The sequence below is a fragment of the Ostrea edulis genome, chromosome 9 (assembly GCF_947568905.1).
Source record: "Ostrea edulis chromosome 9, xbOstEdul1.1, whole genome shotgun sequence".
NCBI lineage: Eukaryota > Metazoa > Mollusca > Bivalvia > Ostreida > Ostreidae > Ostrea > Ostrea edulis.
Window position 1 is genome coordinate 67,693,599 of NC_079172.1, and position 14,212 is coordinate 67,707,810.

The 14,212-nt window shown below is 36.6% G+C and overlaps 1 protein-coding gene across 1 annotated transcript in view; it reads right to left on the bottom strand.

Annotated features, from left to right (window-relative positions):
* Positions 1 to 12,663, bottom strand: part of LOC125657867 (ATP-dependent RNA helicase DHX58-like) — an 18,307-nt gene extending 5,644 nt beyond the window's left edge. The window contains exons 1-9 of the mRNA XM_048888728.2: positions 12,547 to 12,663; positions 9,078 to 9,174; positions 8,826 to 8,957; positions 8,099 to 8,446; positions 7,445 to 7,912; positions 6,944 to 7,111; positions 6,489 to 6,571; positions 5,468 to 5,719; positions 2,433 to 2,595 (exon numbers count right to left, since the gene is read on the bottom strand). Coding sequence (XP_048744685.2) covers positions 2,433 to 2,595; positions 5,468 to 5,719; positions 6,489 to 6,571; positions 6,944 to 7,111; positions 7,445 to 7,912; positions 8,099 to 8,446; positions 8,826 to 8,957; positions 9,078 to 9,162 — 1,699 coding nt within the window. The 5' untranslated portion in view covers positions 9,163 to 9,174; positions 12,547 to 12,663. The remainder of the gene's footprint in view (positions 1 to 2,432; positions 2,596 to 5,467; positions 5,720 to 6,488; positions 6,572 to 6,943; positions 7,112 to 7,444; positions 7,913 to 8,098; positions 8,447 to 8,825; positions 8,958 to 9,077; positions 9,175 to 12,546) is intronic.
* Positions 12,664 to 14,212: the final 1,549 nt, after the last annotated feature.

Consider the following 14,212-nt stretch of genomic DNA (forward strand, 5'->3'; position numbering starts at 1 on the left):
CTACACAAAATAGTGAGTATATGCATTACTATACAGAATAGTGATTATATGAATTACTGCACAGAATAGTGAGTATATGAATTACTAGACAGAATAGTGAGTATATGAATTACTACACAGAATATTGAGTATATGAATTACTGCACAGAATAGTGAGTATATGAATTACTGCACAGAATAGTGAGTACATATATATGAATTACTGCACAGAATAGTGAATATATGAATTACTAGACAGAATAATGAGTATATGAATTACTGCACAGAATAGTGAGTATATGAATTACTACACAGAATAGAGAGTATATGAATTACTACACAGAATAGTGAGTATGCAAGGTGAAGATAACGAACAGTGATCAATCTCATAACTCCTACAAGCAATACAAAATAGATAGTTGGGCAAACACGGACCCCTGGACACACCAGAGGTGGGATCTGGTGCCTAGGAGGAGTAAACATCCCCTGTTGACCGGTCACACCCGCCGTGAGCCCCATATCCTGATCAGGTAAACGGAGTTATCCGCAGTCAAAATCAGTGTGCCAAGAACGGCTTAACAATCCGTATGAAACACGTCAGACAGCATTTGACCCAATGCGAGGTTGTATTGACGAACTAGATCGTTATAACGACCATAGAATTTGCGAAATGCTGACTTCAATCGAGACTGTTGAAATCCCTGTACCATCAACTTGTTTGTCAGTAGCTTACCTCGATTTAAAAACTTACTATACCCAGAACAAGCTCTTGCATATCGAATCAGTTGAGATATATAAACACCATATGCAGGTGATAATGGAATATTGCTACATAAATGTGGGAAGTTGACGATGGAGATGCTGAAATCATCCCGTTTGTCATACAGTTGAGTTGTCAGTTTGCCGTTAATGTCTACTTTCAATAATATATCCAAGTATGAAGCAGAAGTGGACGACTCTGTGGTGTCCTTTATTTCGAGCTCACAGGGATATATCAAATCGACATATGAATGAAAGCTATCATTGTTAATAGACAAAACGTCATCGATATATCTAAAAGTCGAATTGAAGGTCACAGCGAGAGATTTTTTCTTCTCACGTAGACGTTTTTGAATAAATTCTGCTTCATATGAATATAAAAACAGGTCAGCTAACAAAGGAGCACAATTCGTGCCCATGGGAATTCCAACAGACTGTTGGAAGACCTGATCACCAAAGACCACGAAGATATTGTCAATGAGAAACTCTAGCATATTTTTTTATTTCAACTTCAGAGTACTTGTGCGTGGAATCAGAGTGGTGTTTAACAAAGTAAGTTTTTGAATGACTGATCACTAGATATGAATATTTCCGTTTTCCGTTTTTGTTGAAGAAGCAACTGTCTATGATGTCAAAAAGTCTAGTCTTTAATTTATCGTGAGGAATGGTCGTGTATAGTGTTGAAAAGTATATGAATTACTACACAGAATAGTGAGTATATGAATTACATGTACTACATAGAATAGTGAGTATATGAATTACTACACAGAATAGTGAGTATATGAATTACTAGACAGAATAAAGAGTATATGAATTGCTGCACAGAATAATGAGTATATGAATTACTACACAGAATAGTGAGTATATGAATTACTACACAGAATAGTGAGTATATCAATTACTGCACAGAATAGTGAGTATATGAATTACTACACAGAATAGTGAGTATATAAATTACTACACAGAATAGTGAGTATATGAATTACTACTCAGAATAGTGAGTATATGAATTACTACACAGAATAGTGAGTATATGAATTACTACACAGAATAGTGAGTATATGAATTACGAAATGAATGATGATAGTAACGTAAGAACTTTCGTTACTATCATCCTCGCTGTTTTTTTCAACGACAAATTTTCTGTTCATATGAGCCGTATAAAAGATAAAATAACACCTGATCGTAATTGTTGCTAGTGTATGATATTTCTTACCTACATATCATTCGCAAATATACAATACAAATAGATATAATAAGTAAACGTGGTCTTTCCGGAATTTCCTTCCGCCATCTTGGGATGATAGTAACGATTGTTACTATCATCAGTTTAATACCAGTGATCATTGGGTCAAATGCTGTCTGACGTGTTTCATACCGTGTTTCATACCGATTGTTAGGCCATTCTTGGCACACTGATTTTGACTACAGATAACTCCTGATCAGAATATAGGGCTCAAGGCGGATGTGACCGGTCGACAGGGGATGCCTACTTCTCCTAGGCACCTGATCCCACCTCTGGTGTGTCCAGGGGTCCGTGTTTGCCCAACTATCTATTTTGTATTGCTTATAGGATTTATGAGATTAATCCCTGTTCGTTATCTTTACCTTTCATTAGTATGGTTTGAAATGAATATTCAGGTGAATTTAATCATTTCTTTCAAAACAAAAAACAAAAAAACAAACAAACATGCCTCGCTTTGGGATGGACACATGGCTTTCTAGTTCCTCTCTGTTCTTCCTGACCATTGATATTTCAAATACGTCCAGACTTGCACATACACTCAGTATATGTGAAACGGCTCCATCTAATGTACTAGATTTACCGACTCCAATAGTAGCAGTTAGTCCCAACACCTAAAAATAGTATTAACTGTTGAGGAGGTACTCTATATCGTAATAATGGCTGACTTCCTTTTAAAACATGGATGAAAATATAAATATCAGCAATACTTGTCTATTTATTTACAAATTCTTCCTCTAGCTCAGTAGGTTAGCACGTCGACAGCTAAACTGTAGATTGCGGGTTCGAGTCCAGCAGGGGTTTTAATTTTTCTTTTCAGATTACTTTCTGCTAAAACTGCATTTTTTGACTAAATAAAGTAAGTTTTCAATTTCAAGGTATTGTTGTACATATTCTCTACTTTTCATCTATATCAATTTTCTCTGGTGTAGCATACAACAGAATCATTCATCAAGTATTCTAAAACGAGGTTATTTCGATGCATGGTATTTTGGAGGGTAATAGATTATAGAACATATTTTATCACATTCAGTGTTGAAGGTTTTACATTTTAATATTAATGCATTATCATTCTCTTACCTTTGAACTAGATAAATGCAGGGCATTTTGTGATTGACATCAGACAAACAATAGGGCGTGGAAAGTCACGTGGTTATTACACCCGCTTCTCAAGTTTGATTTTTCATCCCACAATCGCGTCAAAACTAAGATGCTTACGTAGTGACCGTTCCTTTGCCAAGTACCCGACATTAAACGTGAAAGTCAAGTGGCTCTCAGATATAAACCGAAAATAGAGGTCACGTGTCACGGTAGACATTGAAACGATAAAGAACCGTCTCTGCCACGGCTTTGAGCCCCATTCATAGATCACTCCACGTAAACTGCTGATGACGTCACTCCACGTAAACTGCTGACGACGTCTCTATAATAGGTCACTCCACGTAAACTGCTGACGTCACTCCATGTAAACTGCTGACGACGTCTCTATAGAAGTAACAGATCCTCAAATGGGATATGAAATAACACTTGATAGCAACTTCGTAAAGAGGGTATATCGATACCACTGAGAATAGATTTTTACGAAGAAAGCTATCAAATGTATATCTGAATAATGCGTAGTATATACATATGTACGTCGATTGAAAACAAGCCAAGTCAGTCCATCAGAAACACATTAGCTATAATGTTAATTCAAATCACTTCAAAAAGTATCAATTTTCTTCGAGACTGCTACAGCAACATCTATCTCAGTTATGAATATTAGACATGCAGCTGTTCTGTCTATGGGGTATGTTTTGTACTAGCCAATTGAGCTATTCTGGTTATATAAGGGATATATCTTGCCTTCTTTGAATACCGAATCCTCTGATAAATAACATGATACAGCCATAATAGTCCTTTGGGAGGAGAAATCGATTTTGACAAAAAAGACATAGTGGTCTTGTTTGAACTGGGTTGTTCCAACGATAAACAATAGTTGTACAGAACTACAAGAGTTACCAATCATATATACGGGACATGCAGCAGATCTGGAGAATAGCGTGACTTTGTCACAGACAATCAGCAGCTATATATACATGTACGGGACACGCAGCAGATCTGGAGACTAGCGTGACTTTGTCACAGCCCATCAGTAGCCATGACAGTCATTCGTTTCTATGTGACTAAAATTATCCAAATATAAAAACTAAATACATGTACGAATTCGCTTCAGAGTAAAAATCGATTTTATCTTTACCAATTAAAGCCCATGGTGAACATTTTGGAAGTTGAAATGTTTTAAAAAGTTATCTTCGAGACCACCAGGGAGGGGGCATTTGTACAATGACTGTGTATGCTTTCATTCTGGGATTTTGTCTCAGCCGAACTAAAAAAAGATGTGGTCAAATCAGAATTTACATCATTCAAAAGGTTACAACACGTTTGTATGACAAAGGATAATTGGTTGTGTCGCAACACTTATCTGAGTCACCCATAGCTCTTTATACAAAGACTCCGAAATTAAGAAACTACATGTGGTAATGCAAAATCTAAAACTACCAAGAGTGGTTACAGAGACTTTGTTTAAACGAAACTGAATCTATTAACGATGCTTGCATGGTGATATATTTTGTAGCCTTATGAGTCTGGGGGGAAAGGTTTTACCGTTTTCCTAACCATGCAATCCTTAATGTGGTTCCATCCTGTCCCACGGGGGTCATGGCGTACAACTGCGAACATGAGGAACGCTTGCGTATTGATTTATTAATGTTATAATTCAACTTATCGAGTGATAGACCTGCAAGAAGAAATTATAAACCACGGGATTCTGAATGCCTGTTATAGTTAGAAACGTGTTATGTCATTTGAGGACTCCAGTCCTTTTAGACCAAAGGCTAGCGTAAAAAAGGACCTTTTGTGGTTCTCTTGACAATTTTAAAAGACTTTTCTCATGGTACGGTCCGTTGCAACGCCTTAAACCCTATTTTGTCTCTCCTTTGAATCTACTCTACGTTAGGAAGCTCCCTGAAAGTTTGCGAATGTTTCTTGGTCAAATGGTTTTAAGGAGAATATTTTTGAAATCCAATAATTTATCTCAATTCTAAAATCACCCCCCCCCCCCCTTTGAAAGGAACATGGACCTTTAATTGAATAGAATTGAATTCCCTCTGCATGAGGATTTTTTGTGTGTTAAGTCTGGTGGGTTTTAAAAAGTTCAACAAGTAAACAAGTAAAAAGACAAATGGAAATACTTCGATCCGGATAGCTTATTTGAGCCTTCTTGTCAGATAAACAGTACTTCTTTCTGACAAAGCATGATGACCATTTATAAAAAATTTGAAACGATCCAAAAAGTAAGAAGACCTCTTCTGGATCTCGTGGAACACAGTTATCAACGAATAGCAGACGAACGCCAAGAGATGGTCAACACTTACCTTGTCCTTAACCAATATATACTACAAATATATAGAGTTCACAAAGTACAAAACTGTTAGACTGTTGAACCTGCGGTAAGTTATCTTTTCCCTGTCGCTTTAAGGTCAGGTACTGCTTCATGACGTTGTTGTAAGGTTCTCGCTTCCGTGTGTGATGGCACTCGTCTAAGATCAGTAGAGATATATCCGGAAGGGAGATCTGCTTGCTGTTCATGTTGTTCAGTAGGATCTGTGGAGTCATGAAGAAAACTTGATGCTCATCCTTCGCAGCAGTCAACTTCCGTCCCATGGCTGCAGTCTTATCCGTTTTTAGATAATAAACCTTTAGAAATGAGAAGTATGAAAACTGTTTAATGAGGAGAACTACATTATCATAATGGTTGATTTCCTTTTGATAAATGTAAATATCAACAATACATGTTTATTCCTTTTAAATCTAATCGCTTAACTAGGTAGCTCTGTGGGCTAACGTGTCAACTTGTGACCTGTACTTCATGCGTTAGAGTCTTCTGGGGTTTTAATTTTTTCCCCAGATTGCTTTTTACTAAAACTATTTTTCACTAAATCTGTTGAATTTGAAAGTTTTCAATTTCAACATATTATTGTACACATCCCCCACTTTCAAGCCATATCACATTTCCCTGGTGTGTTATTCATCCTTAAAGTTCAACGTGAAAAGGGCAAAATAAACATTTAATATTTTATAAAAGGAAAGGCGAAAATCATAACCAGCGAGCGACCAACCCAATAACTCCTATAAGGAATATAAAATAGAGAACTGGGCAAACACGAACCCCCTGGGATCAGGTGATTAGGAGGAGTAAGCATCCCCTGTCGACCGAACACGCCCACCGTAAGCCCCACATCCCGATCAAACAAACGGAGTAACCCGTAAACAAAATCAGTGTGCCAAGAACGGCCTAACAATTGGTATGAAAGAAGTCAGACGATGTCTGATCCAATGACAGGTTGTATTGGCAAATTAGATCTTTATAACGACCATAGAATTTGCGAAATCCTGACTTTGAACGAGACAAAAGTAAGAAATAAAGGTTCGAAATTGCATATACATTCATAACCATCGTACTTACCTTATAATTGTAAAGAAACTTTGTGAATATTTCATACTGCTGCTCCACAAGGGCATTGGTTCGAGCCAGGAAAACAACACATGCTGTAATATCATAAGATTACTTCATTGGTTCGAGCCAAGAAAACAACACATGCTGTAAAGTTCTAAAATTATTTCATTGGTTCGAGCCAAGAAAACAACACATGCTGTAAAGTTCTAAAATTATTTCATTGGTTCGAGCCAGGGAAACAACACATGCTGTAACGTTATAAGATTCAGTCTCCTGTAACAAGTCAACTACTAAAGTTTAAGAAGAGAATTCAAGTATCACCAATATAGATGTTTTCACAACTGTACCTTACTTCCGGTGTGCCTTACTCTCAACGTTACTAGGAAAGGAATATTACTTCAAATATATAAACTACATCTGAAGGACATTAAGTATGAGATATGTCATATGAAAGTAGTTTGTACCGTCGTTTTTCTTGGAGAGGTGTTCTTGAGTTACATACAGAGCCACATAAGTTTTTCCTGTCCCTGTTTCTGCACAGAGTATTGTGTTTTGGTCTTCGATCGCCAGTTCCGCTAATTCTAGCTGGTACTCCCTCATCTCTAATAATGGAAAGGCTTCTTTCTCTGTTGCTGTAAACATAAACACGCTTTCAGATTAAAACAATTCTTATAAGATGTGTTATTATGCGATAAGAAGAAATAAAAATATTTCCTCATTTTTGAAGATAATATTTTAGATATTTTGGTTTCATTTGTAAAACAAGGCACGTCCTCAAACAATAGTATAGGTGAGAAGTTCACAGGAAACTTTATCTCTTGGAAATGCATTTTGTATTGCAAGTCAAGTTATGGAAAAGTGCAAATGATTGAAGGGAAATGTAAAAACCATTGTACTTTATGCCCATTTTGTTATAAATTCTTTTGTAAGCTTCCTCATCACAGGTTCGTAAATTAAAACAACACCTTCGTCTGCGTCTTTCTCGTCTTTTTCCGAAATAGTTAGGTCTGTCTCCATTCGCAGTCTAGAACGTTCTACTGTGGCGTCCAGTTCCGCCTCTATTTTTGCCACCATACCAGTCGTCAATTCACTGGTTCCAACCGGTGTTTGTGGTCCGTTATCAGTCTCCTGCACGTGTGCACTTTCAACTGGTTCAGTCAGCCCTGCTTCGATATCAGCAGGCGTGACATGCGTTTCTGAATTTAAAATAGATGAAGACAAACTTATTCCTGTCTCAATGTCGAGTTCTCCTGAACATGTCCCTTCTCGACTTGATATGGTGTCAATTTCCAATGCTGTTTTAAGTTCTGTCTCATCCAGTTCACTTCTTGATTTGGCGTCTGTACTCTGCTCTCCGCTATTCTCGTTACGTTTTGGTTCCTCTTGTTGCAATTGAGTGGCTTGGACTATTTTCGGTTCTGTTTCATCCTTTTCTATAAAAAAAAAAAAAAAACAAAAAAAAAAACACCAGTATGGTCGAATTTTTTAAAATTTATTTCTTTCATTCACTATGGAGAGGTGAAAACTGCAAATCAAGGCATCATAGCGTATAAGAAATTTAATATGATTATTGAGAATGCTTCAATCTATATACGTATATACGTTAGTAATAGAATTACTTGTGATATAGTCACGCAGTTTCTGTGATAACTCTTTGTGTTTCATTGATGAGAAAATACGGGATAAATCTTCAATCCATTTCGACATCTCGTTCCTTCTCCACAATCGGTCTAGAAAAACCAAGATGGCTGCATTATCACTCCCGGTCATCTCCTTTTCATATATGATGTTCTGACTGTCTTCGCTTGATATCGATTTTCTATCGACCATTTCTTTTTGTACCTCTGGTGTTAGCATGTCTTGTATGCATACGATATTTTCTGGTTGTAGTAATACTTCGCAATATAGCTTTCGAACGCTGTCGGGGACATCTGCATCCTTCAATGCAGCTATAACGTGTTCAAAATCTACAATAAAAATGGTTATGAACTTATGAATTATATATAACTTGAGTAGACAGATTGAGTGTATATTGTTTAACGTCCTTTTCGAGAACCTTTCATTGATATGGAGACGTTACTATTGCAGGATAAGGACTGCACAATTAGGCTTATGCTCGACGCTCACAGCTTTTGAGCAGGGAGGGATCTTTTATCGTGCCACACCTGCTGTGACACGGGGCCTTGGTTTTTACGGTCTTATCTGAAGGACCGCATCATTTAGTCGCCTCTTACGACAAGAAGGGATACAAAATACCTATTCTAATCTGGATCCCCACGACAGTTGAATATTCAGAAGTAAAACTGAATTCACAAGCTAATGAAAACATGAATTATTCGTGTGTACCATTTCTCTTCAGTGCTTTGTAAAAAATGTTCCACTTGTCATTGTGTTGACAGTTTTCCATTAGATCCATGAGAACGTGCATGGAGCGTTTAGGACCTTCCCGTCCAGCCGCCCGTACTTGTAGCTTACCATCTGAAAGAATACATTGAGTCAAGCATCTTTATTTAATCTTCTCTTGAACAGTATGGTATTTATGACTTTAGCAAGCATTGCATCTTTCAAAATTCTTCTTCTATAAATGTCGTACTATACCTCTGTCTATGATGTCACTGAGGTCAGATAGGAGATCGGTACCTCCAATACACTCCTCCAACAGGGGTCGATATATAGACACCATCGTTACGCTATACTGGAAGATACGATTTGTATAATTCATGAGATTGATCACTGTTCGTTATCGTCACCTCTCATCATTGAGAATTGTGTATCAAGGAAATGTTTAGATTTCAAATAAATCAGAATTATGTATCAAGGGATTGCAATGATTTTAGATCATTGAGAATTATGTATTCTACCACGGTTATTGCAAAGATCAAAGGAATACCGCGGTCATTATTCTATGATATACCTTCATACGCATCAACTGATTATGTGAAAAATGATACACATCTCGTTTAAATTGCACTTTGAATTTTGCTGATGCAATAAAGTTGATGAAAAGTGAAGATAACGAACAGTGATCAATCTCATAACTCCTATAAGCAATACGATGACTAATAATTCAATCTTAAAATCATAAAAATCAATCAATATATGTTGTAAAGCAAATTTCATAAATGACTGAAGAACATTGGTCAATCAGTATAAACCAATCGTCTACATTTTGAGAGCAATACACATGTAAACATGGCGATGCACAGAAAAGTTTTTTTCTTGAGCTGTATTCAAAGCAATTGATATCATCCGTTAACATCAAACTAAATACTTGAAATATTTTCTCAAAATAGATTCAGAATACCCCTACCATTTCCATTTTAATAATGTAGGCCGTTTCGGAAACTGTCATGACATGACAGTGACCTAATTAGTAGCTACATAGGAAAACGATCAGTTGTATATTTCTGAGCCGTAGTAGAATAAAAATAAAGTTCTTGTTTTCATGTATGTTGTAGGATACCCTCCTTGGTCTCGAAATGTTGTTTGAAATATAAAAGCCTCGGCTAACGCCTAGGCTTTTATATTTCAAAACAATATTTCTCGACCTCGGAGGTTATCCTGCAACATACAAGAAAACGTGATCATTAGTCCATTTCTTAATTGAGAGATGGTCGTTATAATGATCTAGTTTCCTAATACAACCTGTCATTAGGTGAAAAGGTGAAGATAATGAACTGTAATCAATCTCATAACTCCTATAAGGAATAGAAAAGAAAGAGTTGGGCAAATACGGACCCCTGGATATATCAGAAGTGGGATCAGGCGCCTAGGAGTAAATATCCCCTATCGCCCGGTGACACCCGCCGTGAGCCCTATATCTTAATCAAGTAAACGGAGTAATCTTAACTTCTGAACTCCGGTATTGATCTTTAACATTTTTTAATATTGGCCTTCCGACAAACTGCTCTCATTGACCAGAACTTCTATTCCCAATCTACTTCACACAAAACGGTATTTTTTTTTTCTCAAAAATTTCTCCTAACTCTTACTTTGATGAAATATTTACAGCATCATTTGAAAATTTCATAGTAAGTCTACAACCCCCTATTGTAGGGATGTGTTGAATTCTAGTTTGAGGGTACGTAGTTAATTTTTTTTTATGTAAGTGTGGGCAATTTTCTAATTAAAAATTGTGCATATAGTGTTGTCTGGCTGCATTACTTCTTTGTAACAACTTTTTGAAAAATCATGCCAACAACTAGATATTTCTTAACCATTAAGGTGTTTATTTCATCGAAATTGAGGGGAAAATGTCTCTATGAGAAGCGTTTAAAAAGATAATGTTTTATGGAAATATATAAGGAAAACATCTCCCTGGGAACATTTTGTCACGTGACTGAATAATATATAAACGTTCTGTGCAGCGAATACGTTCTCACAATTAACATACATAATGTACAGTGCTATATACACGTACTATACGTATTGTTTCTTAAAATTCGAAACGTCGTCCTACAATACACTATATTGATATGGTTGATACCCAGTTAGATTCCATACGGGTGTAAATATGTATGATTCATATAACATGATACAGCATTCAGTTCTAGTGCATGTTGAGTTCGTACATATATATACCGTGGATGAATGCAGACTCAGCAGAAATGGACAAACTTATAGGTAACGCGATATCTCGAGTTGTTCAATCATAGCAAGACGCAGTTCTTACTGTAGGGCAAAATTTCACTTGTGAAATATTCACCTATACGAAAAGCAGTACATGCAATCACAAATAGAGTAATTAACAGAGAGCGCCTTACATACTCACTGTTCCCATTCATAAAGTGAAAAACTGAGCAAGATTTTGTTTTGATGCAGAGTATAACAAGAGACGGTGCTGTAGGAAAATGACCACGTGTACAACATATTTGTATAATGCTTAATATGATTTGACGAGTGTTAAATTTCATTGTAACAAATATTCACGTGGAAATCACACAATCCTTAATAGCTTTGCCTCGCCAGCACCCCCACACAGGCGCGCGACGCGAATACAGTATTTTCATGACATTATATAGCAATCCATTCAATAATAAAACATAGTTCATTCAAGGAATTGATAACAATACACATCTACATCAAACATTTATCACTTTCCTCGAGTGTTGAATTGAAAGAGTTCGCTTGTAAGAGTGAATAAATCCACTAGCGACAGTTTTCCCTGCACTACACCGGGCTCAGAGTGGCCTTTCAGTACACATCAGAACCTCCCACAAAGAAAACTATGAATTATGAATTTAATAACCTTCAAAAAGTATTAAAATTGATTCATGACTTTTAATCAATTTATGAAACAGACATCCTACTTACCGAGCCGAGGCATTAATTAGCCTGTGCTGTGTAGATTTAAAATTAGATATGGAAAAACCCATGTTCTAAATTTAGAATATCGCCTTACTACAAACATTATTAACATACCATTTCTTTACATGTATTTCATAATAAATATTCGCCTATAGCCTAAGACTTAACATTGTTTAATATTTGGTACATATATTACATGTAGCACTGCATGGCGCTCACCTGTACACAGTATGATGGCGCGGATCACCTGTACACAGTATGATGGCGCGGATCACCTGTACACAGTATGATGGCGCTAGTCACCTGTACACAGTATGATGGCGCTAGTCACCTGTACACAGTATGATGGCGCTAGTCACCTGTACACAGTATGATGGCGCTAGTCACCTGTACACAGTATGATGGCGCTAGTCACCTGTACACAGTATGATGGCGCTAGTCACCTGTACACAGTATGATGGCGCGGATCACCTGTACACAGTATGATGGCGCTAGTCACCTGTACACAGTATGATGGCGCTAGTCACCTGTACACAGTATGATGGCGCTAGTCACCTGTACACAGTATGATGGCGCTAGTCACCTGTACACAGTATGATGGCGCGGATCACCTGTACATAGTATGATGACGTACGTGGTTTGCATTTCAACAGACATATAAATTGTGTATCATTGTCTCTGATTTCAATAAACCAATTTTAAGTACATTTTACTGTTGTAACCTGATCTAATTCATCATAGTCATTATCAGTGTACTTACAGTGGACGACTGCGCATGTACATTCACTTGTCATTGAAGACGCTGAGATTAATGGAGTCAAACACAGATCATTTTGAAAAAGTAAGATTCCAGTAAATAATATCGAAAGTAAAATGTAAGGCGGGCCGGAACTGCCACCCGGAACTATTCTGTTACAAAACAGAAAATCTGCAAATGTCGGATTCTGGATTTGTATATATAACGGAAACCAGATTAAAGAGTCAATTAAGGCTGATATGTACACATGTATCTGGTCCAGTTATCCCGGGTTTAATATTTGGATTCCTTGATTATGTTCAACACCTCAATAAAGACAAAGGTTAAAGGACACAACGCATGTTTCTAAACTTTTTCATTTTTTCAGCAAAATTAACTCTTTTTATGCCTAAAACTACTTTAAATGTGTTTTAAATGAAATATTTTGCGCAGTTTTCGAGTTTGAAAGCGATGAAATTCAAATCTTGCGATATGCATATTTTCTTTCGCTAGTTTACGCGCCATTTTGTGTGACGTCATATGCGCCCTCGGGTTTGAAAACATCTATTAGCCATTTCATAAACAGATTAGATTTAATCGACAAAAAACCAATTGTCACGTTAACGGCTTGTAAATAATAATGCATTAAGATGTTTTGTGCCGTGATCGGGTGTACTAGTTGTCGGTAGAAAGGATTTAGACTGAGTATTTTTCAATTTTTCGAAGGAAGGTACGAGAAAAAAGACGTGGATATTTTTTTTTGTTGGAGCAAGAACTTTACCTTTAAAAACACACCCAGTCACCTTTTCAAACATCGCTTGGACAGAGACCCTGATAAACTGCGAGAAAATGGATATATCGAAGCTATAAGCACTGGTAGGCCTATAACATACATTCTGTTTTGCTCTTCAAATTCAATACACACTCGGATCAACTGACCTTCACCTTGTAACAACATATATCGACGATACAATGTAACTTCTACCAACAGGTAGATTTACAACAACAATAAATAAAGATACAAAATAATTGAACTTTTAATTATACAAATAATAGAATATTGTATTTCCTAACTTTAAATTGAATTATAAAATTATTTCTTTATTGAACTCGTAGCATATTGAGTGCGTCAGTAGGCTATAACGCCGTGCTCCCACTTCGTACTTCCTAAAGACGTGCAGATCACAATTCAAAAATAGTAATAAGATTGCTTTATCAAAATAAAATAATGTGATTACCACTTTAAATTTGAATATTTTTATTGATTTGTGTGTGTGTTGTCTTTTTCTTTTTTTCCGAAATGCACGCGTGACAATAGCTTGGCATAGGGCCTAGTTGTCAACAATTTAACGTAAGGAATAACATCCCCAAACAGTTTGTAGACAGCGGCCCATATAAACATTATTTACTCACAATATTGCCGATTTTATACACGCTTTACTCGCTATATTTGGGTATTTGCATCGTTATATGTGCGCACTGGTGGCGAACACATATAAAACTCGGACAATTTATCAACATCGATTAAAATGTTGCCCATGGTAAATTAATTAGGCCCCTAAAAGTTGAGTTTTTAATAATATCTCGCAGTACTTTCACAATCCGAAGGGCGCATGTGACGTCACTGTACCACGTGACTACCTACCTAATTAACTTGACTTTTTGAAATCGGGGCTTAGATTTAAGTCTG